Below are 25,359 nucleotides of genomic sequence, written 5' to 3' on the forward strand. Positions count from 1 at the left end.
GACCCCCTCTTTCCTGCAGTATAGAGAGTGAGTGTTTGCAACCTGGCACCTTGCATTTGCCCTGAAGACTGGTGGACATTCTCATGGACATCTTCAACATCACCTGGAGCTGCATCATTGTTCCAACATACTCCAAGGCTGCTAACATCAACCCCATGCCAAAGAGGTCTTCAGCGTCCTGCCTCAACAACTATCACCCTGAATTGTTTCAAGAGGCTCATGAGACCTTGCTGTCCCCCTCACTGGACACCCTGCAGTTCACATATCAACCCAAGCGCTCAACAGATGATGCCATTCCCACCACCCTCCATCTGGCCCTCACCCACCTGGAGAAGAAGGACATCTAGGTCAGATTACTATCCATAGACTTCAGATCTGCATTTAACACCATCATTCCTCAGCACCTGATTGGAAAGCTGAGTCTGCTGGACCTAACTACCTCCCTTTGTAACTGGATCCTGGACTCCTGACTGGGAGATCTCCAACACCATCACACTGAGCACAGGGACCCCCCAGGGCTGTGTGCTCGGTCCGCTGCTGTTCACCCTGCTGACACATGACTGTGCAGTGATGCACAGTTCGAATCACATCATCAAGTTCACTCATGATATGAGTGTAGTGGGTCTCATCAACAGGAATGACGAGTCAGCATTCAGAGAGGAGATGCAGCAGCTAACGGACTGGTGCAGAGCCAACAACCTGTCCCTGAACGTGGACATGATGAAAGAGATGGTTGTTGACTTCAGGAGGCCACGGAGCGACCACTCTTCACTGGACACAGACGGCTCCCTCATGGAAATAGTGTGGCATACACCTGGTGGAGAATCTCACCTGGACCCTCAACACCAGCTCCATAGCCAAAACAGTCTAGCAGTGTCTCTACTTTCTGCGCAGGCTGAGGAAAGCCCACCTCCCACCCCCCACCCCCATCCTCCTCACATTGTACAGAGGGTTCAATGAGAGTACCCTGAGTTGCTGCATCACTCCCTGGTTTGGGAATTGCACCATCTTGGAATGTAAGGCCCCACAACGGATAATGAGTTCGGCTGAGAGGATCATCAGGATCTCTCTTCCCTCCATCGCAGACATTTACACCACACACTGCAGCGGAAAGGCTAAGAGCATTGTGGAAGACCCCACACACCCCTCACCCAAACTCTTCTCCCTCCTGCCACCTGGCAGAAAATACTGGAGCATTTGGTCTCTCACTGCCAGACTGGGAAATAGTTTCTTCCCTCAAGCTATCAGGCACCTTAACATAGTATGATCAGACTCTTTCCCATCTGAAATTCTTTGAATTGCTGCTAGAAAAATGTCTATTATTCATCATTCTTCTATTACACTGTAACATGCATGTTTTGCACTAATGTACTTTAAGCCATGTACGATTGTGTAGTTTGTGTTGTCCATGTAGCACCCTTAGTACTGCTGGAACGCTATCTTGTTTTTACTGCATCAGTTGAGTATGGTAGAAATGACAAATAAAAGCTTTTCTCTCTCTCTCACACACACACAGACACACCCACAGACACACACACGATGAAAAGCTTCAGGAAGCTTATTGCTTACTTTAACTGATAGACGGGTGGAGCAGATGAAGGGTATTCAGGAGGAAGCATCACCTGGATAGCAAAGAACATAAGAGATGATTATACAGATTAATTTTACGTAGAATCACTTGAAACTTACAATATCATAATTGGTCTAACTGGTCAATATTCCTGCTTCAAAACAGCCTTGCTCCATCATTCCCCATTTCCCATAACCTTCTATTCCTTTCTCCTACATGCGTTTAACTAACTGCCCAGTTAATGCTTCATACTACATAAGGGTTGAAAGGCAATTTGATGGATGTGACTGGGGTCATGGGGTGTGGTAGGGTGTGTGTCCAGATACAATCAATGGAGGATTGGGGATTGGTCTGAATAACTACATTCGCTGTTACCAGCTGTTGTCAGTAGTAATGGACTAAAACCGTAAGTTGGACCGGATTCAGCCCAACAAGATGCTGTGACCATGGATGTCACTTAGGCTTTAACATCACTTTCACGTCCAAACCTTTGATTCTCTGAGCGACCTATATGCTGTGTATCTCAGCATTAAATATACTTTGTGAACTCAGCAAATAACAGAAGCCTGGCCTGCGATGCAGTTTTGCCTTTGCATGGTGAGGGTGGAGCAGACGAGACAGCAATTGGAGCACATACTCTACCTGCAAACAAACAGTCCATTTGGGGTGTTCTAATTCATCCACAACTCGAATACAAAATACCCTGGCAGCCTCATCAATGACACACCATTCATCTTCATAGATGGATGACAGCGCTTCAATCTCATCGATCTGATGGAGAACAGAACTGAATTCTGAATATCCGCCAAGTCATTCAAACATTTTTTGTGCTACATCTTTCAAGCTAAACATCGAACTGCACAGGGTAAAGTTTCTTTACCAAGTTTTCTATCAACACAGATCTGCTTTATTCAATCTTAATGGCATAGAAGTTCCTTCAGTGTCGCTGGGTCAAAATCCTGGAAATCCCCCCCAAGGGCATTGTGGGTCTACCGACAGCACATGGACTGCAGCGGTTCAAGAAGGCAGCTCACACCCAGCTCAAGGAGCAACTAGGGACGGGCATAACACAGTAACCAATCCAGTGACACCCATGTCCCATGAATGAGTAAAACTAAAAGGCAATGTAACCAATTTGTGGGAATATGGGTTCAAATCCCACCTCTGTAGCTGGTGTGATTATTATGAAAACAAAACCCATCCAGTTCATTCACGTGCTTTCAGGAAGGATGTCAGTCAAACCTGCAAGGTCTGGTCTACATGTGAAACCAGGCCCACGGACTCTTACCTGTTCTCTGAAAATAATCTAGCAAGCCACTCAGTTCAAGGGCAATAATAGACTGGCAACATTTCATGAAAGCATTCTTTTCAAATTGCCCCAACTTTGACAAGAGTTAGACTCATATGTGTTCAGGATTGGAAATTATTGTTATGACCACAACATTGCTGGGCATGTGGGCTCATAACAGTGAATCTGAGACATTGGTCCGTGGAATAACAGAACCCACAGTCTACTCCCCAAACTAATGAGAAGAATAACCGATAATGTAATCAGGAATTTTCTTTAATCGTTATGAGATGTGAGAGTCACTGGTAAGATCTACTTTTATTGCCTATACCTAACTATCCCTTGAACTGAGTGGCCTACTCAGGCATTCCAGAGAGCAGTTAACAGCTATCTGCATTGTGGGGTCTGGAGTCACATTCGGCCAGAACAGGTATGATGGCAAACTTCCTTTCCGAAAGGACATTAATGAAGCAGATAGGCTTTTACAACAATTGACGGACATTACATTATTAGACCAGCTTTTTACTTAATCCAAATTTCAAAATTTTCCATGATGGGATTTGAACTACATCTTGAGAACCAGATCTGCGATTATCAATCAGTGACATCACAACTACGTCATCACCACCTCTCCTAAATCGAGTTAAAAAGAATTAAACAATGGACAAAGGGTTGGGGGGAGAGGGGGGGAGAAAAAAATAGGAGGGGAAGTTTGGATTATGAGAAAACAGTGAAATGAAAAGCCAGAAAAAGATTAATGTATGATTTAACTTTTTAAAGATCTCTGACAATTTACTAGCTGGAAGAATGCGTGCCCAAGTTTCTTGGTGCCGAAGAAGTTGTTTGATCCTCAGATATAGAGTTATACAGCACAGGAACAGATATTTCCATTTCATCTGTGCTGACCAGATATCCTAAACTGATCTGGAACCATTTTCCAGCATTTGGCCCGTATCCCTCTAAATGCTTCCTATTTATATCCCCATTCGGATGCCTTTTCATCATAATGATCATACTGTTAAAGGGTACATACAATCTTAATTACTGAATGCTCTGTGCCACAGAAATTAACTTTCCCTTAATAAATGAAATTGTAGACAGTAAGGTGAGCTCCACAGAACCAACAATGGATTGGTACAAACTTCCAGTCACTACATATAGCTTCCTTGTCACAGGTTCTGGATTAGTGGTGCTGATGAAGGGCTTTTGCCCGAAACGTCGATTTGGAAGCTCCTTGGATGCTGCCTGAACTGCTGTGCTCTTCCAGCACCACTAATCCAGAATCTGGTTTCCAGCATCTGCAGTCATTGTTTTTACCTTCCTTGTCACAGGTAGCTAGTCAATTTGGGAATTAACAACAAAGCTTAGCAAATTCAAAATATTTCATGATTTCATATTTTACATATTCAAATTCTCTCATCCCATTCAAACTCTCAGCCAGTTTCCATGTTCATGAGCAGTGCAATCACACAGATTTGAGAAGTTTTTATTCAGTGTATACTACATAGGGTGTTAACTGTGACTCAAAGAAGAGCAGTCACACCTCTCAGTCAGAATGTTCAAGGCACACCAACACCACAGAAGTCTGGACTGATGCTTCAGAACAGCACTGATGTGGCGCTACATTGCCAGAAGGCCAGTACTGATACGAAGACAGAGGTGAGATAGTAATGTCACCAGACTACATAACCTAGACTAAGGTCCTGTCGGCAGGAGTTCAATTCCCACGACAGCAAATAGTAAAATTTGAATTCATCAAAAACCTAATATTAAGAGTTCATTTATAGTGTTGCTGTAACAATGAAGCCATTGTCAGGTGCCATTAAAAGTGCACCCTTGTCATACTAGTGCCAGCAATGTGGTTGACTCTTACTTACCCTGTAGACAATTCAGTATGAGTACAAAATGTACATCCCATAAATGAATTGACAGAACATGCGAGAGGCTGGACCAGCCACTATCTCTGGACAAGCTGACCAAGGCCCGCAAGTCCTTTGAAAAGAATAAAACTCCCGGAAGAGATGACTTAGCAGTCGAGTTCTATTCTGTTTTGTGGGACTTTATTGGCCAGGACCTGCTGGAGGTGTATGTCAGTATGCTTCTGGCAGGTACCATGAGTGAATCCATGAGGAAAGGCATCATTGTCCTCATCTCCAAGCGGAAGGGGGAGAGGGAGGAAATCAGAAATTGGAGACCAATCTCACTGTTGAATGTGGATTACAAAATCTTGGCAAAGGTCATCGCCAACCGGGTCAGGTCTGCTCTGGGGTCGGTGATTCACCCTGACCAAACCTGTGCTGTGCCGGGCAGGAAGATCGCCGAGAGTCTCGCACTCCTCAGGGATACGATCGCCTACGTGCAGGACAGAGGGTTGGACACCTGCCTGATCAGCCTGGACCAGGAGAAAGCCTTTGACAGGATATCTCACATGTATATGAGAGATGTTCTCTCCAAAATGGGCTTTGGGGAGGGAATCTGCAATTGGATCAGACTGCTCTACACCAACATTGTCAGTGCAGTCTCAATCAATGGGTGGGAATCAGATAGCTTCCCAGTCAGATCTGGAGTCAGGCAGGGATGCCCTCTCTCTCCTGCCTTGTTTGTGCGCTGCATAGAGCCATTTGCCGAGTCCATCAGGAAGGATGCGAGCTTGAGAGGGGTGACTATTCCTGGCAGCGGGGGCCTACAGGTTAAGGCCTCCCTGTACATAGATGACGTCGCCGTTTTCTGCTTGGATCCGCTGTCCGTGCACAGACTCATGTGCATATGTGACCAGGTCGAACGGGCCTCAGGGACCAAGGTAGGCTGAGGCAAGAGCGAGGCCATGCTCTTCTGGAACTGGGCTGACCAATCCGCGATCCCCTTCACCATCAGGACCGACCACCTGAAGGTGTTGGGTATTTGGTTCGGGGGGGCTGGGGCATGCGCCAAGTCTTGGGAGGTGCGTATCAGCAAAGTGAGGCAGAAACTGGGCAGATGGAAGCTACGGTGGCTCTCCATCGCGGGAAAAAACCTGGTCATTAGTTACGAGGCACTGTCATTGTTGTTATACGTGGCACAGGTCTGGCCTATTCCCAGAACCTGTGCCATCACAGTCACCCGGGCCAACTTCCAGTTTATATGGAGATCAAAGATGGCCAGGGTCCAAAGGGACTCCATGTACAAAGCTCTGGGCAACGGGGGAAAAAAACACACCAAATGCCACCCTCACCCTGACGGCCACCTTTGTGTGTGGTTACATCAAGCTGTGCGTGGATCCCCGATACGCAAACACCAAGTGTCACTACGTACTGAGGTTCTACCTGTCCCCGGTGTTGCGAAGGATGGGCCTGGCCTCGCTGCCGCGGAATGCTCCGAGTGGTTGGACCGTTCCGTATCACCTGTCCTTCGTGGAGAAGTTTATGAAGAAAAACACCTTTGACCACAAGTCCATCAGGAAGTGGTCAGCACGTAGTGTCCTTGAGACCCTTCGGGAAAAGGAGAGGGCGGATCCTGTTGAGCGGTTCCCTGAGCAGACTGTCAAAGCCGTTTGGCAGAATGCCTCATCGCCAGAACTTTCCAACAAGCACCAAGACATGGCTTGGCTGGTGGTGAGAAGGGCTCTGCCTGTGAGATCCTTTATGCACGCCTGGACTCTCAGCCGCACCGTACGCTGCCCTCGAAGTGGCTGCGGGGGGAACGAGACTGTCACACACCTCCTTCTGGAATGTGCCTATGCAGAAGAAGTCTGGAGAGGAATGCAGTGGTGTTTGTCGAGGTTCATCCCGAGCAGCGCCGTGACATGGGACTCCATGCTCTATGGTCTGTTCCCTGGGACGCACATCGAGACGAACATCAACTGTGCCTGGAGGATCATCAACTCGGTGAAAGGCACTCTTTGGTCTGTCTGAAACCTGTTGATCTTCCAGCTGAAGGAGCTGACCCCAACTGAGTGTTGTGGACTGGCACATTCCAAGGTCCAGGACTACGTGTTGAGGGACGCACTGAAGCTTGGAGCAGCTGCTGCCAAGGTGCGGTGGGGAAAGACCACCGTGTAACATCTGCCTGCCTAAGAACAGGGGGCCCACCCAGTCATTCGGGCTCCACTGACACCTCAGCTAAATATATGGATAGTAAACGTATAGACCTGTACATATGAATGATTACTCAATCTCAGTATGCAAAAAAAATGGAATGTTTACATATGTATGACATGACCAATTGTACAGATTATCAAAATATTTTATGAATAAAGTATATTTTTGAAATTTAAAAAATCCCATAAATGAATTAGGGAAAAAAACTCCGAGTTTGCTCTGCCATTGAATATGATCATGGCTAATTTTCATATTCCTGCCTACCCGCTATAACTCTTCACCGCCTTGTTTATCATGAATCTACACATCTTTGCATTCACAATATATAAGATTACATTTTAATATTATATTATTAAATATTTAAATCTCTTAACAGTGGGAAGAGTGGGAGGCAACGGCCTAGTGGTATTATTGCTTGATTATTAATCCAGGGACCAAGGTTCAAATCCTGACATGGCAGATAGCTTAATTTTACTGGATATAATTTTTTTTCTTTATTTCTTTATTTTTCTGTCTTATTCTATGTTTTGGTTTATTTTTGTGCTTTCAGATGGCAACACTATACAACACTATTTTTAACAAAATGCACATAACAATAAATGAATTTTAAAAATCCAGATTTAAGAGTCCAATGAATCCATTCTAAGGAGAAATAAAAAAGCCACTTAGTTCACTAATGCCCCTTAAGGAGGGAAACCTGCCATCTTTACCCAGTCTGGCCTACATGTGACTCCAGATCCACAGCAACATGACTAACTCTTAACTGCCCTCTGGGCCATTAGAGACAGGTTGCAAGGGCTGGCTGAGACATTGACACCCGCATTCTGTGAATGTGTGAAAGTGACCAAGTGGCTTTAAGGCTCAGGAGTCCCTGTGAAAACAACATTTCTTCTCAGAAAAACGTAACCCTTTATTTTACTTTAATCTGCCCTGCCTCTCTCCCCCCTCCCATCCCCTCCCCAGTGTGACTAACTCACTTGTTTCTGGAGGTCTCCTGCCTCACTCTGCTCCATTCACTCACTCGGGGGATCATCCAGCTGCTGCCTCCCCCAGGATTGTTACAACTGGACCAGCTGGAGCAGAACGGCTACTTCCGCGGGCACTGCGCGTGCGCCGGGACCGACCCCGCCCCCTCCCTGTCAGGAGATAGTATGTATTCACGTCGCGTCATAGGTCACGACCCCGCCCCCTAACAACTTCCGTCTGCGCGCTGGCAGCCCGGGTCGGCGGATTGACACCCTTCCCTTGTACCGGGCGCCGCCAGACCCGCTCCAGTTCTCATCCCGTCCACTCACCGGCTCCTGGCGTCTCCAGGTGAGCACGGATTGTTTTATTTTACGCCTGGGATTCGATTTAAGTCAAAGGTTGACTAAGGAGGTCGCCATTTAAGACAGAGATGAGGAATTCCTCCTCAGAGGGTGGTGAATCTGGGGAAGGCTTCACCACGGAGGCTCGCTCGTTTGGTATATTCAAGTCTGTGACAGATAAAGTTTTAATCGGTAACGGAATCTAGGGTTAGAAAGGTCAAGACAGCAAAATGGAGTTTTAATTTAATTTCTGACACACTGGCTAGTGCGAACATTTATTCCCCATTCCTAATTGCCCAGAGAACAGTTAAGAGTCAACCACATCTCTCTGGGTCTGAAGTCACACGCAGGCTGGACCAGGTAAGGCTGCAAGGCAAAAATGAGGACTGCAGAGTCTGGATTAGAGTGGTGCTGGAAGAGCACAGCAGGTCAGGCAGCATCCGAGGAGCAGGAAAGTTAACGTTTCAGGCAAAAGCCCTTCATCAGGAATGGAAGCAGGGAGCCTCCAGGGTGGAGAGATAAATGGGGTTGGGAGGAAGGTACTAAAGAGTACAATAGCTGAATGGGGGTGGGGATAGGTCAGAGTGGAGCAGATAGGTGGGAAGGGCGATTGGTAGGTACAACAGGTCATGAGGACAGTGCTGAGGATTGAACTCAGGACCTTCAGATTATGAGACTGATGCACTGCCTACTGCCCTAAGAAGGCCACCAGGTAAGGATGCAGATTTCCTTCCCCAAATGCTGTTCATAATAGCTTTTCCCCCAACAATCAACAATGTCATTGTCAATTGTAGCTCTTAATTCCAGATTTTTATTGATTAAAATTCCACCATCTGCCATGGTGGGACTCATATCCTGGTCCTGAGAACATTACATGGGTCTCTGGGTTTATTGTTCAATAATAATTCTGCCAGGCCGTCACTGGGTTTTTAATCAAATTTCAGGCTAATGTTCTGGAGATAGGTTTTTGAATCTTGCCTTGGCTGATGGTGAAATTTAAATTCAGTAAACATGTGGAACAAAACCTTCCTTGATGAACATTGTCAATTAACATAAAAGATCCATCTGGATCACAAATGCCCTTTAGGGAAGTAATCTGCTGTTTTTACTCAGTCTGGCCTCCATGTGACTCCAGACCCACACCAATGTGGTTGACCAATAGCTGCCCTTTGGGCAAATGGGGTAGACAATAAATGTTGGCCCAGCCAGTGACATCAATCCCCAATATTTGTTTAAACCCTTCAGAATCTTCTCTATTTCAACCAAATTAGCTCTTGTTCTTCTAAACTCCAGTAGAAATAGGTTTAATGTAAATCCAACCTTTTCTCACAAAATAACTGTCTCATGTCAAATGTTAGTCCAATAATTCCTCTCCAATGCATTTGCATCCTTCCTTGGATAGGGAGATTAACATTCCACACGGTCTTCCAAATGTGATTTCATTAGTGTCCAGTATAAGCTCCCTACTTTTGTATTCAATTCTCCTCATAATAAACAATAACACTCTATCAGCTTTCCTAATTACTTGCTGTCCAGCATACTTACCTTTTGTGATTCATACACTGCAACACATAAACACCTTTACATTTCAGACACTTGTTTTATTTTGGAACAAAATATATTGGATAAATGGTTGAAAAGGAAAGAAGAATATAATGTAATGAAGAAACATCAAGGGAACAGAATTTATGGGTGAGCTACTTCAACGAGCTAACCTGGATACCATAGGCTGAACGATATCTGTCTGTATGGTTCTATGAACTTGCTAGTTGTTCCTTGTCAATGGCCATTCACAATGACAGGGTCAACTCCGAAAGAGATACTGAAGAGAGCCAGTTATGACTCTTTACTAACACACCTGGCTCACTGTTTCTGGGCTGCATGACTGAGCCATATATATAAGTATATGTGCTGTATATCCTGTACAATCCTATGAAGATTGATTGTCCATAAGACAATAAGATGTAAGAGCAGAAGTAGGCCATTCAACTTGTCAAGAGATAATCTTCAACCCCACTTTCTTGCCTTTTTCCCCATAACTCTTATTGCTTAAAAACCTATCTATCTCGAATATACTCAATGACCCAGCCTCAACAGCCCTCTGTGGTTTAAAAAAATCCACAGATCCACTACCCTCTGAGAGAAGAAATTCCTCCTTATCTCTATTTTACATGTGCTACCCGTTATTCTGAGAGTCATAGAGTCATAGACATGTACAGCATGGAAACAGATCCTTCAGTCCAACTTGTACATACTGACCAGATATCCCAACCCAATCTAGTCCCACCTGCCAGCACCTGACCCATATCCCTCCAAACCCTTCCTATTCACATACCCATCCAGATGCCTCTTAAATATTGCAATTGTACCAGCCTCCACCACTTCCTTTGGCAGCTCATTCCATACACGCACCACCCTCTGCGTGAAAAAGTTGCCCCTTAGGTCTCTTTTATATCTTTCCCCTCTCACCCTAAACCTATGCCATCTCGTTCTAGACTCCCTGACCCACTCTTCACAAGGGGAATTAACCTTTCAGCATCCACCCTGTCAAATCATCTAAGAACCATGTATATTTTATGAATGGATTAGCAACTGTTAAATTTTAAGAATTGACAAGCCAACTATCTCTGGCAGTCCAGGGCCTAAGCCACCCACAAAACTAACCAATAAAGATTCCTGTCTAATGACATCAATTGTTGCTTGGGGAAAATAGAGTCAAAACTGGGAGAATATGTCAAAACCCCTTAAGTAATTTGGAAAAAACAAATCATTCCATAAATTTTGCTCTCTTTGCATTGAAATCTCAGTGCTGGAATTTTACAAATTGAATATTTTTAAAAACAAATTTACAGTTAAGATATGTTTTGAGATAAAATTATTGGCTTCCACTCACTCCACCACTGACATTCAGTAGCAGCAGTGTGCACCATCTACAAGATGCACTGCAGAAACTCATCAGTGCCCCTCAGACAGCACCTTCCAAATGCTCATCCACTTCCATCTAGAAAGATAAGAGCAGCAGATACTTGGGAACGCCAGCCCCCTGCAAGTTCCCCTCCAAGCCATTCACCGTCCTGACTTGGAAATATATTGCCATTCCTTCACTGTCGCTGGGTCAAAATCCTGAAAATCTCTCCCAAACAACAATGTGGGTCAAGTTATAACACATAGGCAATGGCAATTCAAGAAGGCAGGTAAAAACAAGAACTGCAGATGCTGGAAACCAGACTCTAGATTAGAGTGGTGCTGGAAAACCACAGCAGGTCAGGCAGCTGCTCCTCTATTCTTGATGAAGGGCTTTTGCCCGAAATGTCGATTTTCCTGCTCCTCGGGTGCTGTCTGACCTGCTGTGCTTTTCCAGCGCCACTTTGATCTAAATTCAAGAAGGCAGCTCATCAACCTTCTGAAGGACAACTAGGGACAGGCAATAAGTGCTGGCCCGGCCTCATTCCATGAGTGTATTTCACCATTCCTTCAATGTTTCTTGGTGAAAATCCTGGAGCCCTCTTCCTAACAGCACTAAAGATGTACATATACCACACAGATTGCAGCAGCTCATTAGTATAGAATACAGTGCAGTCAGCCTGTAATAAATTCTTGAACAAACTGTTCACTATGTATGACCATTAGATGTATGTGTGAATCCCTCTCTGCTTCTTGATCAATTAGCATGTCAATGTTGTCTTGCACATTTGGATAGAAATTATCTTTTGGTTAAAAGCAGTACCAGTTTAATCCATTAGAGGGCAGCAATCATTTACAGTGCTTGATAAAAGTTGACAGGGGAGGTGCTTTGAATTAAACAAAAATGGAAATTGCTGGAGAAACGCAGCAGATCTGGTCACTGTATTCAAATGCTAACTCTGTTTTCTCACCACAGATGCTGCCATATCTGCTGAGTTTCACCAACACTTTCCATTTTTGATTTGGTAATGTACCTATCTCCTGTTTTTTTTTCCCCCTTGTACATTATTTTTATTCAAAATGTTACCCATTGCTCTTTGTAATATCTCAGTTGAACCCACCTCCATCATATTTCTAGGCAGTGCATTCCCTAACCTAACTGTTACTTTTTAAAATCATTTATTCATGGGATTTGGGCATCACCGGCTAGGGCAGAGGGCAGTTAACAGTAAACCACATTGTGTTGGGTCTGGAGTCATGTTAGGCCAGACCAGGTAAAGACTGTAGTTCCCTTCCCAATGTTCTGGAAACCCGGGTTCAAATCCTACCATGGCAGATGGTAGAATTGGAATTCAACAAAAAAATCTGGAATTAAGTGACAACTTGATGACTGTGAAATGATTGTTGTAAAAAGAACACACCCCGATCTACATCAACAGAGCAGAGGGTAAGATGGTTGAGAGCGTCAAATTCCTCGGAATGATGATAACTGACAGCCTGTCCTGGACTTCCCATGTAGGTGCGATGGTCAACAAGGCACAGCAACGCATCTTCTTCCTCAGGTGGCTCGGGAAATTTGGTAAATAAGGACCCTCACCAACTTTTACAGATGCTCTATTCAGAGCATACTGTCTGGAGTGTAAATGCAACTGCTCTGCCCAGGACTGTAATAAACTACAGAGGGTGGTGTGCGCAGCCCAGACCATCACGGAAGCCAACCTCCCATCCATGGACTCCATTAATGCATCTCTTTACCGCGGAATGGCTGCCAACATAATTAAAGACCCTTCTCACCCCAGTGATGCTCCCCTACAGCCTCTTCCGTCAGGCAGGAGATACGGAAGCTTGAACACACGCACCAGCAGGTTCAAGAACAGAGTCTTCCCTGCCATTAGTAGACTGCTGAATGGACCTCTCTAACTTCAAATAATGCTGATCTTGTTAATGTTGAACTCACCTAGCACACACCCTGTGCAGTGTGATCTGTATGCCTTACTCTGTCCTAGTTTTTTTTCACCCTATGATCTGTCTGTCCTTGTTTGCTATGATCTGTCTGTCCTTGTTTGCTATGATCTGTCTGTCCTTGTTTGCTATGATCTGTCTGTCCTTGTTTGCTATGATCTGTCTGTCCTTGTTTGCTATGATCTGTCTGTCCTTGTTTGCTATGATCTGTCTGTGCTGCTTGCAAACAAAGCTTTTCACTGTACTCAGGTACATGTGACAATAAATAAAAACAAATCAAATCAAAAACACATCATTTTGACTAATGTTCTTTAAGGAGGGAATTCGGCCGTCCTTATCTGGTGTGGCTACGTGTGACTCCAAACGCACAGCAGTGTAGTTCACTCTTAACTGTCTTCCTTGAAATCAGGGGTGGATAGTACATGCTGGCTTGGCTGGTGATACACGCGTCCTGAAAAGGAATGTAAAAGGTCCGTCTTCATGGGAACATTTCTACCAATCATTCCATTGGTTAAATTGTATTTTGTCCTGATTTCCAATATTTTCGTAACTAAGAGACACATTAAGGACATGAAAACAAAATTTTTTTGATGCCCTGTCTCTCCACCAGCATCTCCTGCCAATCCTTGGGTTCCTTTGTGCTAATGTCTAGGAGTTGCAATTCTACTGAGTTGATGGAAACTGGGTGCATCACATCTTCATCACATTTCGTGGTGGCTACAGCATCCACATAGGGCCTCTGCTCCAAGGGCTTAATATCCTGCAAATAACCACAATGGCCACCTGAGGAAGAAGGGATATTGTTGTGTCTTCTTGACTACGTGGGAGGACCAGGACAGACTGTTGGTTATCGTCACTGCTAGGAACTTGATACTCTCGACCATCCCCACCTCAGCTCCACTGATGTCGAGGAGAGTGTGAGCTCCTCCGTTCTTCCTGAAATCAATGGTCAGCTCTTTAGTTTTGCTGACGTTGAGGGAGAGATTGTTATCATTGCACCATGATACCAAGCATTCTATCTCCATCCTGACCCATCATTGTTTGATATCCGGCTTACAATGGTGGTGTCGTCAGCAAACGTTTGAATGAAATTTAGCCATAGAGTCATGAGTGTACAGTAGGAGACTGAGTACACATCCTTGTGGGGCACCGGTTTTGAGGATTAAAGGCCAAATTCCATTTGCTTCATTGGAACCCAGCTTCCTGAGATTTATGCATGAGGACTCCTAAATCCTCTGTGCTGTAGCACTTTGCAGTCTTTCACCATCTCAATATTATTCACCTCCTCTATTCTTCTTGCCAAAGTGTATAACCTCACGTTTTCCCACACTGCACTCCATCTACCAGATTTTTACCCACTCACTTAACCTGCCTTTATCTCTCTGCAGACAATTTGTGTCATCCGTGTGGTGCTGAAAAAAAACACAGCAGGTCAGGCAGCATCCGAGGAGCAAGAGAACCAACGTTTGAAGCATCAGCCCTTCATCAGGAATTGTTATGCCCGAAACATCGATTCTCCTGTTCCTCAGATGCTGCCTGACCTGCTGTGCTTTTCCAGCACCGCATTCTTGACTCTGATCTCCAGCATCCGCAGTCCTCACTTTCTCCCAATTTGTGTCATCCCCACTACTTGCCCTCCCACCTATTTTGTGTCTTCCACAAATTCCCTCCTCCAAGTCACTGTTGTAAAAACTGTTCTCTAATTGCAGAGTTACTTTTAATTTCGCTCAGTATCAGGAATTTTGCAAATGTAAGTTGGGATGGAGTACTTTGCTTTTTGTGAACAGCTGAAGGGTCATGCTGGTGTTTGCTATGATCTGCCTGTCTTTGGGAGATGTAAGGCCTACATCACACTGCTGCTGAAATGCATGTAAGAACATGTTATAATGGGCTCCATCCTGGCCTCAGACTCATGTTTAAAGTGGAGAAGCCAAATGAGATCTCTTTCCTCAATTTGAGGAATCAGCTGGGGGAGTCTTCACTCCAACTAATGCAAACCTGCCTACACTAGTTAAAATGCACACAACACCAGGTTATAGTCCAACAGGTTTAATTGGAAGCACACTAGCTTTCGGAGCGACGCTCCTTCATCAGGTGATCAGGTGACACCTTTTTAACTTTGTACACCCCAGTCCAACACCGGCATCTCCAAATCCTGCCTACACTAGGCAGTCTGTACATTGGAGTTTTTACAGTTCCACATGCTAAAAGACTGGCCTTATCAACAAGCTCATTATTCCATCTGTCACATGCCAGTGAGGCTAGAAATAGGAAGCTAGTGCAGTTAAATATGTGGCTGATGTAGGAGGGAGGGCTTTATTGGGATGTCTTCTGCAGCAAGAGGGACCTGTACATGAAGGAGGGGTTGCACCTAAACTGGAGGGGCACCAATATCCTGGCAGGGAGGTTTGCTGGTGCCACTTGGGAAGGTTTAAACTAGTGTGGCAGAGGGAGGGAACCAAGAGCTGGATCAGTAAGTGAAACTATCATGGACTTAGAGACTCAAGCCAGTAGGGTGAGAGGAAGAACAGACAGGGAGAGGTTACTGAACATGGCAGGATGGCAGTCTGAAGTGCATTTGTGTTAATGCAAGGAGTATGACAGGTAAGGCTTAGAGCTTGGATTAGTACATATAAGTATGACATTACAGCTATTATGGAGAATTGGCTTGAAAAGGGACAAGACTGACAGCTTAATGTTGCAGGATTCAGATGTTTCAGGTAAAATAGAGAGAGATATAAAAGAGATGGGGGAGTTGTGTTAGCTGATTAGGGAGAATATCACAGCTGTACTGCAGGAGGACACCTTGGAAGGTTCATCCAGCTGGAATAGGAAAGGATGGGATTGTACTACGGGCCTCCCAACAGCCACTGGGAGTAGATGAACAGATATGTAGACAGATTATGGAAAAATGTAAAAACAGTAGGGTTATTGTGGTGAGTGCTTTTAACATCCCATATATTGACAGGGATTCCCTTAGTGCCAGGGCCTTAGCACTATTGACTGGAAACCCAATAGTTTGAATACTTTAGATGGGTCGGTTTTTGTCCAGTGTGTGCAGGAGGGTTTTCTGACACAGTATGTGGGCAGGCCAACAAGGGGTGATGCTATATTGGATTTGGTACTGTATGAACCAGGCCGGGTGTTAGATTTGGAGGTAGGTGAGCACTTTTGGAAATCATGACCACAATTTGGTATGTTTACTTTAGCGATGGAAAGGGATAGGTATATGCTGCAGGGCAAGAGTTATAGCTGGGGGAAAGGTGATTATGGTGCGGTTAGGCAAGATTTAGGATGCATAGGATGAGGAATGAAATTGCAGGGGGTGGGCACAATTGAAATGTGGAGCTTGTTCAAGGAACATCCACTGTGTGTCCTCGCTAAATATGTGCCTGTCAGGCAGGGAGGAAGTGGTAGAGTGAGGGAACCATGGTTTACTGAAGAAGTTGAATGTCTTGTGAAGAGGAAGTAGGAGGCTTATGTAAACATGAGACATGAAAGCTCAATGAGGGCGCTTGAGAGTTACAAGTTAGCTAGGAAAGACCTAAAGAGAGAGCTAAGAAGAGCCAAGAGGGGACATGAGAAGTCTTTGGCAGATAGGATCAAGGAAAACCCTAAAGCTTTCTATGGGTATATCAGGAATAAAAAAATGACTAGAGTAAGATTAGGGCCAGTCAAGGACAGTAGTGGGAAGTTGTGTGTGGAGTCCAAGGAGTTAGGAGAAATGCTAAGTGAATATTTTTCGTCAGTATTCACACTGGAAAAAGACAATGTTGTCGAGGAGATACAGGCAATTAGACTGGATGGGATTGAGGTTCATAAGGAGCTGTTAGCAATTCTGGAAAGTGTGAAAATAGATAAGTCCCCTGGGCCGGATGGGATTTATCCCAGGATTCTCTGGGAAGCCAGTGAGGAGATTGCAGAACCTTTGGCTTTGATCTTTATGTCATTGTTGTCCACAGGAATAGTGCCAGAAGATTGGAGGATAGCAAATGTTGTCCCCTTGTTCAAGAAGGGGAGTAGAGACAATCCTGGTAATTATAGACCAGTGAGCCTAACTTCAGTTGTGGGTAAAGTGTTGGAAAAGATTGTAAGAGATAGGATTTATAATCATCTAGAAAGGAATAATTTGATTAGAGATAGTCAACACGGTTTTGTGAAGGGTAGGTCGTGCCTCACAAACCTTATTGAGTTCTTTGAGGTGCTGACCAAACAGGTAGATGAGTGTAAAGCGGTTGATGTGATGTATATGGATTTCAGTAAGGCATTTAATATGGTGCCCCACGTAGGCTATTGCACAAAATACGGAGCCATGGGATTGAGGGTGATTTAGGGGTTTGGATCAGAAATTGGCTAGCTGTAAGAAGACAGAGGGTGGTGGTTGATGGGAAATGTTCATCCTGGAATTCAGTTACTAGTGGGGTACCGCAAGAATCTGTTTTGGGTCCTTTGCTGTTTTGTCATTTTTATAAATGACTTAGAAGAGGGCATAGAAGGTTGGGTTAGTAAATATATGGATGACATTAAGGTTGGTAGGGTTATAGATAGTGCTGAAGGGTGTTGCAAGTTACAGAGGGACATAGATAAGCTGCAGAGCTGGGCTGAGAGGTGGCAAATGGAGTTTAATGTGGAAAAGTGCGAGGTGATTCACTTTGGAAGGAGTAACAGGAATAAAGAGCACTTGGCTAATGGTAAGGTTCTTGGAAGTGTTGATGAGCAGAAAGATCTTGGTGTCTAGGTACATAGATCCCTGAAAGTTTCCACCCAGACATACGATATGTATGCTTTTATTGGTAGAGGGATTGAGTTTCGGAGCCATGAGGTCATGCTGCAGCTGTACAAAACTCTGGTGCAGCCGCACTTGGAGTATTGTGTACAGTTCTGGTCAGCACATTATAGGGAGGATGTGGAAGCTTTGGAAAGGGTGCAGAGGAGATTTACCAGGATGTTGCCTGGTATGGAGGGAAGGTCCTTTTGAGGAAAGGCTGAGGGATTTGAGCCTGTTTTCATTAGAGAGAAGAAGGTTAAGAGGTGACTTAATTGAGACTTATGAGATGATCAGAGGATTAGATAGGGTGGACAGTGAGAGCCTTTTTCCTCGGATGGTGATGGCTAGCACGAGGGGACATAGCTTTAAATTGAGGATTGATAGATATAGCACAGATGTCAGAGGTAATTTTTTTACTCAGAGTAGTAAGGGTGTGGAATGCTCTGCCTACAACAGTAGTAGACTCGCATTTAAATTGTCATTAGATAAACATATGGATGAAAATGGAACTGTGTAGGTTAGATGGGCTTCAGATTGGTTTCACAGGTTGGTGCAACATCGAGGGCTGAAGGGCCTGTACTGCACTGTAATGTTCGATGTTTGATTTCTTATGTTTTATGTTAGTAGGGGTCATGACATGTCCTTGGTAAACAGGGTTAAGGAAAATCTCAAGGCACTTTCTACATATGTAAGGAGCAAAGACAATCACTCGCGAATGGGTAGATCCACTCAAAGACAAAGGAGGGAATTTATATTTGCATCAATATTCACAAAGGAGATGGAAATGGTGGATGGTGGGTCCAGAGAGGGGTATGTTGATATTCTAGGGTATGTTGATATAGCAAAAGAGGTATTGGGTGTTTTGAAAAGCATTACGATATACAAACCCCCAGGGATTTGTCACAGAATGCTGAGGGAGGCAGGTGAGGAGATCGTTGGGGTCTTGAACAAAATCTTTCTCTCCTCTTTAGTTACAGGAGAGATCCCAGAAGATTGGAGGACAGCTCCTATATTATTCCTTTGTTTAAGAAGAGCAACAGGGATAATCTGGGAAATCACAGATGAGTGAACCTTGCGTAGATCGTAGGGAATTATCAAAGAAGATTCTGAAGGACAGAATTTATTCACATTTGGAAAAATATGGACTTATTAGTTTCAGGCAGCAGGACATTGTGTGGGTGAGGTTATGTCTCACAAACCTGATTACGTTAATTTGATGAAGTGGCAAAGATGATTGATGATGGCAGGGTGGTAGATGTTGACTTTAGCAAGACCTTTGATTGGTCCCTTGTGTCAAATAGAAGATGAAGATATTTGAGATCAGCAGTGAGTTGGTAAGATGGACTGGATTAATCAGCGAAGACAGTGAGTAGAAGCAGAAGGTGTGTTTCTGATTGGAGATCTGTGAGCAGTCATGTTCCACTGGAATCAGTGCTGCAATCTTTGTTGTTTGTTATATTTACAAATTATTTTGGAGGACAATGTAAATGGTCTGATTAGTAAGTTTGCAGATGACACAAAGATTGGGGGAGCTGCTGACAGTGAGGATGATTGCTAGAGGATACAGCAGGATGTAGATAGGCTGGAGACTTGGGCAGAGAAATGGCAGATGGAATTTTGAAAGACAAATGCAAGATGATGCATTTTGGAAGGACTAATGCAGGAGGGAAGTAAATGACAGGATCCTTAGTAATATCAACGTATAGAGGGATGCAGGTGTATAGGTCCACAGTTCCCGAAAAGTCGCAAAACGGGTTGAGAAGGTGGTCAAGAAGGCATGTGACATGCTTGCCTTCATCGGTTGGGGCCCAGAGTAGAAAAATTGGCACGTCATGCTGCAGCTTATTGAACTTGACTAGCATATACAAAGATAGGTGGAGGGGCAGGTAGTATTGAGGAGGCAGAGAGGCTGCAGAAAGATTTAGACAGATTCGGAGACTGGGCAAAGAAGTGACAGATGGATTATAACATGGGAAAATGCGAGAAGCACATGTACTTTGGTAGGAAGATTAGAGGCATGGACTATTTTCTAAATGGGGAGAAAATTCAGAAATGTGAAGTGCAAAGAGACTTGGGAATCCTCATCCAGGTTTCTTTTAAGGTAAACTTGCAGGTTGAGTCAGGAGTTAGGAAGGCAAATACAATGTTGTCATTCATCTCAAGAGGACTAGAATATGAAAGCAGGGATGTACTACTGAGGCTTTACAAGGCTGGTGGTCAGACCACATTTAGAGTATTGTGAGCAGTTTTGAGCCCCATACCTCAGGGAGGACGTACTGGCCCTGAAGCGAGTCCAGAGGAGGTTCACAGGAATGATCTCAGGAATGAAAGCCTTAACACATGGGGAATGTTTGAGAACTCTGGGACTAAACTCCATGGAGTTTAGAAAAATCTGACTGAAACTTATAGAATACTGAATGGCCTGGATAGAGTGGATGTTAGGAAGATGTTTCCATTGGCTGGAGAGACTGGGACCCGAGGACCCGAGGGCACAGCCTTAGAGTAAAGGGAAGACCTTTTATAACTGAGATAAGGAGAAACGTCTTTAGCCAGAGAGTGGGGAATCTATGGAATTCACTGCCACAGAAGGCTTTGGGGGCCAGGTCATGATGAACATTTAAAACAGAGATAGATAGGTTCGTGGCTGCCAAGGGGATCAAAGGCAATGGGGAGAAAGCGGGAAAATGGGGTTGAAAAACCTATCAAACATGACTGAATGGCAGAGCAGACTCAATGGGCCGAATGGCCTAATTTCTATTCCTGTGTGTTATGGTCTTATGGTCTAACTTTAGTTCAGCCACACTTGAAATATTGTGCACAGTTCTGGTTGTCACACTACCAGAAGGATGTGGAAGCTTTGGAAGGGTACAGAAACAGTTTACCAGGATGGCTGAAATATCGATTCTCCTGCTCCTCGGATACTGCCTGACCTGTTGTGCTTTTCCAGTGCCACACTTTTCGAGTCTGATCTCCACCATCTGCACTCCTCACTTTCTCCTAGCAATGGCCACATCTAATGAGAGAACAAAGGTACCTAGACAGTTTGAGCAATGGGCGAAGCAAGCTGTTTCACTCTGCCACTACGCAGTATCAACATGAGTAGTGTCCTCCATGGACAGGATGCTGCAGTCAAGGCCATAAAGATGTTCTGCCAATTTCACAAATGGGTAACGTGGTCAATGAATTTCAGTGCTGATACGATTCCAGGAGCCCAGCACTAATTCATGATGCTCCTTCAGAGAACTGGTGAAGTCATGAGAGGTCAAATAGCTATAACAATCCTGGGATTCCAGATATTCATTCACAGGAAAGGGTGGGTCAGTGGGCAGTTAACCCACACTATTGGTTTGCATCTGCAATACTGTAACGGCATGCAGAATCAGACAGGTTTGTACAATAGTTGAGAATGATCACCATTAAGTCAGTTCATTATTCCATATTTCTATTGAATTCAATCTTCACCATCTGTTATGCTGGTATCCAAATCCCAGGGAAAGGTATGGCCTATTGGGATTATCCTCAATTTCTCCTATTTATCCAGAGATCCCAGTAAATTCCAGGAGACCTGGATTCAAAACCTGTAATGAAATCTGGATTCTACTGATGATCATGAATTCACTGCCCACTGTTGGGAAAACCCATCTGGTTCACTAATGCCCGTTAGGGAAGGAAACTGTCATCCTTAACTAGTCTGGCCTACATGTGACCCCAAACCCACAGCAATGTGGTTGACTCTTAAACTGTCCTAGCTGAATGTTAGCCTAGCAAGTGATTCTTCCTTCCCACGAATGAATTTAAAAAAAAATCCCCATAACAATGGTCTGGGATTCTGGTCTAGTGATGTTACCATAAAACCACTGCCTCCCTTGAGCTGTCTTCTTGAATCACAGCCTGTGATGATATCCATGACTTGGAGGAGCCAGTGTTGGACTGGGATGGACAAAGTTAAAAATCACACAACACTAGGTTATAGTCCAACAGGTTTATTTGGATGTACAAGCTTTCAGAGTGCCGATCCTTCATCAGGTGGTTGTGGAGGTTCAGATCATGCTCACAAATTTATAGACAAAGGAGTTCAGTGCCATGGAGATGTGATACTGTAAACAATCTTAGATTAAAACTTTCATCTTTTGGAATGGGATATGCTGGTTTCTGTTCTTTGATATGTAAATCCCAGAAATACTTCTAAATTACATTCTCAATATCGCTCAGCTTTTTAAACAGTAGATGTGAAGTCTGTCTGTTCCCAATGCTATGTCAGACTGACAAACCCTCTGTATGGTGTTACAGAGTTTTACATGGATTCATGCAGTTTTTGAGCAAAATAAAATGTAATTCTGCAAAAACAAAGTCACCGCATAAGCTTATATGTGTGCGCATGTCAGAGTGACAGATTGTGCATGTGAGTGTGTGGGTGTGAGTGCACATGATAGTGTGTGTGTATATATACACTTGTGTGTAAGCTTGTTAAGTGTGTGTGTGATGGGTATGTATGAGAGGGTACATGTGTCAGTGTGAGTGTGGGGGGTGAATGTGTGTGCATATGAGAGAGAACTTGGGTATGAGGGAGGGTTTGCATGTGTGTGTGAGAGAGAGTGTATCGTGCAGTGGGGTCACCTGTAGTGTGACATAAACCCAAGTTACCGGTTGAGGCCATTCCCATGGGTACCAAACTTTGCTATCAGCCTCTGCTCGGCCTCTCTGCGTTGTTGCTTGTCCCGAAGTCCGCCTTGGAGGATGGTCACTCGAAGGTCCGAGGCCTAATGTTGGGGACTTAACCAAGCTTTCTCTCACACACACACACACACTCTCTATCATGTGCACTCACACCTGGAAGTGAATTGCCTTCTTGAGCCACTGTAGCCTATAAGGTGGTACACTCAGTGGTGTTAGGGTTTGAGTTACAGTTCCAGGTTTTTTGAGCCAGTGTCAGTGAATGAATGACAATACAAATCAGGTTGGTGGGTGGCTTGGAAGGGAATCTGTAGGTGGTGGTGTTGCTGTGGATCTATCCTGACCACCTCCTCGGTGGTAGAGGTTGAAAGGTGTTGTTGGAGGATCCTTGGCGAGATGCTGCAATGCGTGGATGTGCACGCCTCAGTTCCTCAGTGGGCAGGAGAGTGAATATTGAAGGTGGTGGATGGAGATTTTTCAGAAATCCTACAATCGGAAAGATGTTGTGAAACTTGAAAGGCTTCAGAAAAGATTTACAAGGATGTTGCCAGAGTTGGAGGATCTGAGCTACAGGGAGAGGCTGAACAGGCTGGGGCTGTTTTCCCTGGAGCGTCGGAGGCTGAGGGGTGACCTTATAGAGGTTTATAAAATTATGAGGGGTATGGATAGGGTAAATAGACACAGTCTTTTCCCTGGGGTTGGGGAGTCCAGACTAGAGAGCATAGGTTTAGGGTGAGAGGGGAAATATATAAAAGAGACCTAAGGGGCAACTTTTTGACGCAGAGGGTGGTACGTGTATGGAATGAGCTGCCAGAGGATGTGGTGGAAGCTGGTACAATTGCAATATTTAAGAGGCATTTTGATGGGTATATGAATAAGAAGGGTTGGGAGGGATATGGGCCGGGTGCTGGCAGGTGGGACTAGATTGGGTTGGGATATCTGGTTGGCATGGACGGGTGGGACCGAAGGGTCTGTTTCCATGCTATACATCTCTATGACTCTATGACACCCACACACTCACATGCACACTCTGACATGTGTGCACATATAAGCTTATGCGGTGAATTTGTTTTTGCAGAATTACACTTTATTTTGCTCAAAAATTGCATGAATCTGTGTAAAACTCTGCAAAGCTATTTTACATTCTGACATAGCATTGGGACAGACACACTTCACACCTACTGTTTAAAAAGCTGAACAATCTTGAGAATGTAATTTAAAAGAAATTCTGGAATTTACATATCAAAGAACAGAAACCAGCATATCCCATTCTAAAAGATGGAAGTTTTAATCTAAGATTATTTGCTGTATCACATCTCTATGACCCTGGACTCCTTTGGGTAAACAGTAAATTCCGTGAGCATGATCCACAACCACCTGATGAAGAAACGGCGCTCCGAAAGCTCGTGTTTCCAAATAAACCTGTTGGACTTTAACCTGGTGTGTGATTTTTGACTGTGACGTTATCAGTATAGTGCAGCCAGATAGAACATAGAACATAGAAGAATACAGCGCAGTACAGGCCCTTTGGCCCTCGATGTTGCGCCGATCCAAGCCCACCTAACCTATACTAACCCACTATCCTCCATATACCTATCCAATGCCCGCTTAAATGCCCATAAAGAGGGAGAGTCCACCACTGCTACTGGCAGGGCATTCCATGAACTTACGACTCGCTGAGTGAAGAACCTACCCCTAACTTCAGTCCTATATCTAAAAAGAGAAATAACTGAAGGGTCTCAGTGAGTCCAGCAGCATCTGTGGACTCCGAAGTGGGGTGAGCATTTCGAGTACAAAATAACATTTCTTCAGATCCTTGATTTTCTGAGTTTCTCAGCATTTTCTGTTATCACTTTAGATTTCCGACAGCCGCAATATTTTGGATTCGTTTAAGAATTGTAGAATGGTACAGTAGACAAAAGGCTCCTCGGACAACGAGTCTGCTTCTGCTAAAAGCATACCACACTACTCCCACCTGCCATAGCCTTTAATGTTACGACACTTTAAATGCTCATTAAAGTATTTTTTAAAAGGTTGTGAGATATTCTGCCTCAACTACCCTCCCATGTAATGCGGGAAACGGGTGAAAACATTTTTTTTCTCAAATCTCCTACAAACCCCGCCTTTCACTTTAAAAATGCACCCCCATGTTCTTAACAGCGTCGAGACAGCTTTTTCGATTCCACCACCTCGGTAGCAAATAATCCGAAACGCCACGGATCCTAAACCCCTAACTTCAGACCATCGGAACTTTTAACACGTGGTTATTTTTTTATTTTTGATGATTGTAACTCCCTGGTTCCTTCCTCCGCCCGGATGTCCGGTGAGAGATTCAAGGCAGTATGGGGGTGCCTGCAGTGGGATTGGGGGAGAGGGAATGTAGTCTGGCCTGCTGTTTGGAGGTTTGTCCTGTGGGGCTCTCGGTGTTGTGCTGTGAGCAGGAACTCCCTCTCGCGGGGGAACCCCTGTGTTGGTTACATTGGCTGAAATTGTTACATTGGCTGGAATTGTTACATTGGCTGAAATTGTTACATTGTAGTCACGCGCTCCCGGGACAACATTCCATTGGAACTCGGTGTTGGCGGCCGCTGTTGTGGTAACCGTGGTCTTGTTGGAGCAGGTAAAACACAGCAAGATTAGAACTGTGTGATGCTGTCATTGCAGTGAAATAGTTTTGTTTTTATTTGCAGTTATCATCAGTCGATCTGAAAACAAACGCTCCTCCTCTTTGTGTGTGTGTGTGTGTGTCAGAGTCACAACAAAGCCCAGGGTGGGTCTCGGTTGTGAATTGGTGGGGTATGAGTTCTCCT

General features: G+C 44.5%; 2 protein-coding genes across 6 annotated transcripts in view; one reads left to right on the forward strand and one right to left on the reverse strand.

Moving 5' to 3' along the window:
• impact (impact RWD domain protein) overlaps positions 1 to 8,032 on the reverse strand; it is a 46,844-nt gene extending 38,812 nt beyond the window's left edge. For 2 of the 3 annotated variants that reach the window (XM_087986746.1, XM_087986744.1), the window contains exons 1-3: positions 7,912 to 7,982; positions 2,213 to 2,357; positions 1,570 to 1,622 (exon numbers count right to left, since the gene is read on the reverse strand). In XM_087986746.1, the coding sequence (XP_087842872.1) occupies positions 1,570 to 1,622; positions 2,213 to 2,357; positions 7,912 to 7,967 (254 nt within the window). In that variant the 5' untranslated portion in view covers positions 7,968 to 7,982. Of the gene's footprint in view, positions 1 to 1,569; positions 1,623 to 2,212; positions 2,358 to 7,911 lie in introns of all 3 variants that reach the window. The other variant, XM_087986745.1, reaches the window with a different exon arrangement.
• A 16,981-nt stretch (positions 8,033 to 25,013) lies between these two features.
• Positions 25,014 to 25,359, forward strand: part of osbpl1a (oxysterol binding protein-like 1A) — a 209,691-nt gene continuing 209,345 nt past the window's right edge. For 2 of the 3 annotated variants that reach the window (XM_043687612.2, XM_087986747.1), the window contains exon 1: positions 25,014 to 25,169. The gene's annotated coding sequence lies outside the window, so the exon portion shown is untranslated. The remainder of the gene's footprint in view (positions 25,170 to 25,359) is intronic. The other variant, XM_043687608.2, reaches the window with a different exon arrangement.

Source organism: Chiloscyllium plagiosum, unplaced genomic scaffold, assembly GCF_037043375.1.
Source record: "Chiloscyllium plagiosum isolate Xiang-an unplaced genomic scaffold, Cpla_swu_hap1 HiC_scaffold_4, whole genome shotgun sequence".
Taxonomy (NCBI): Eukaryota; Metazoa; Chordata; class Chondrichthyes; order Orectolobiformes; family Hemiscylliidae; genus Chiloscyllium; species Chiloscyllium plagiosum.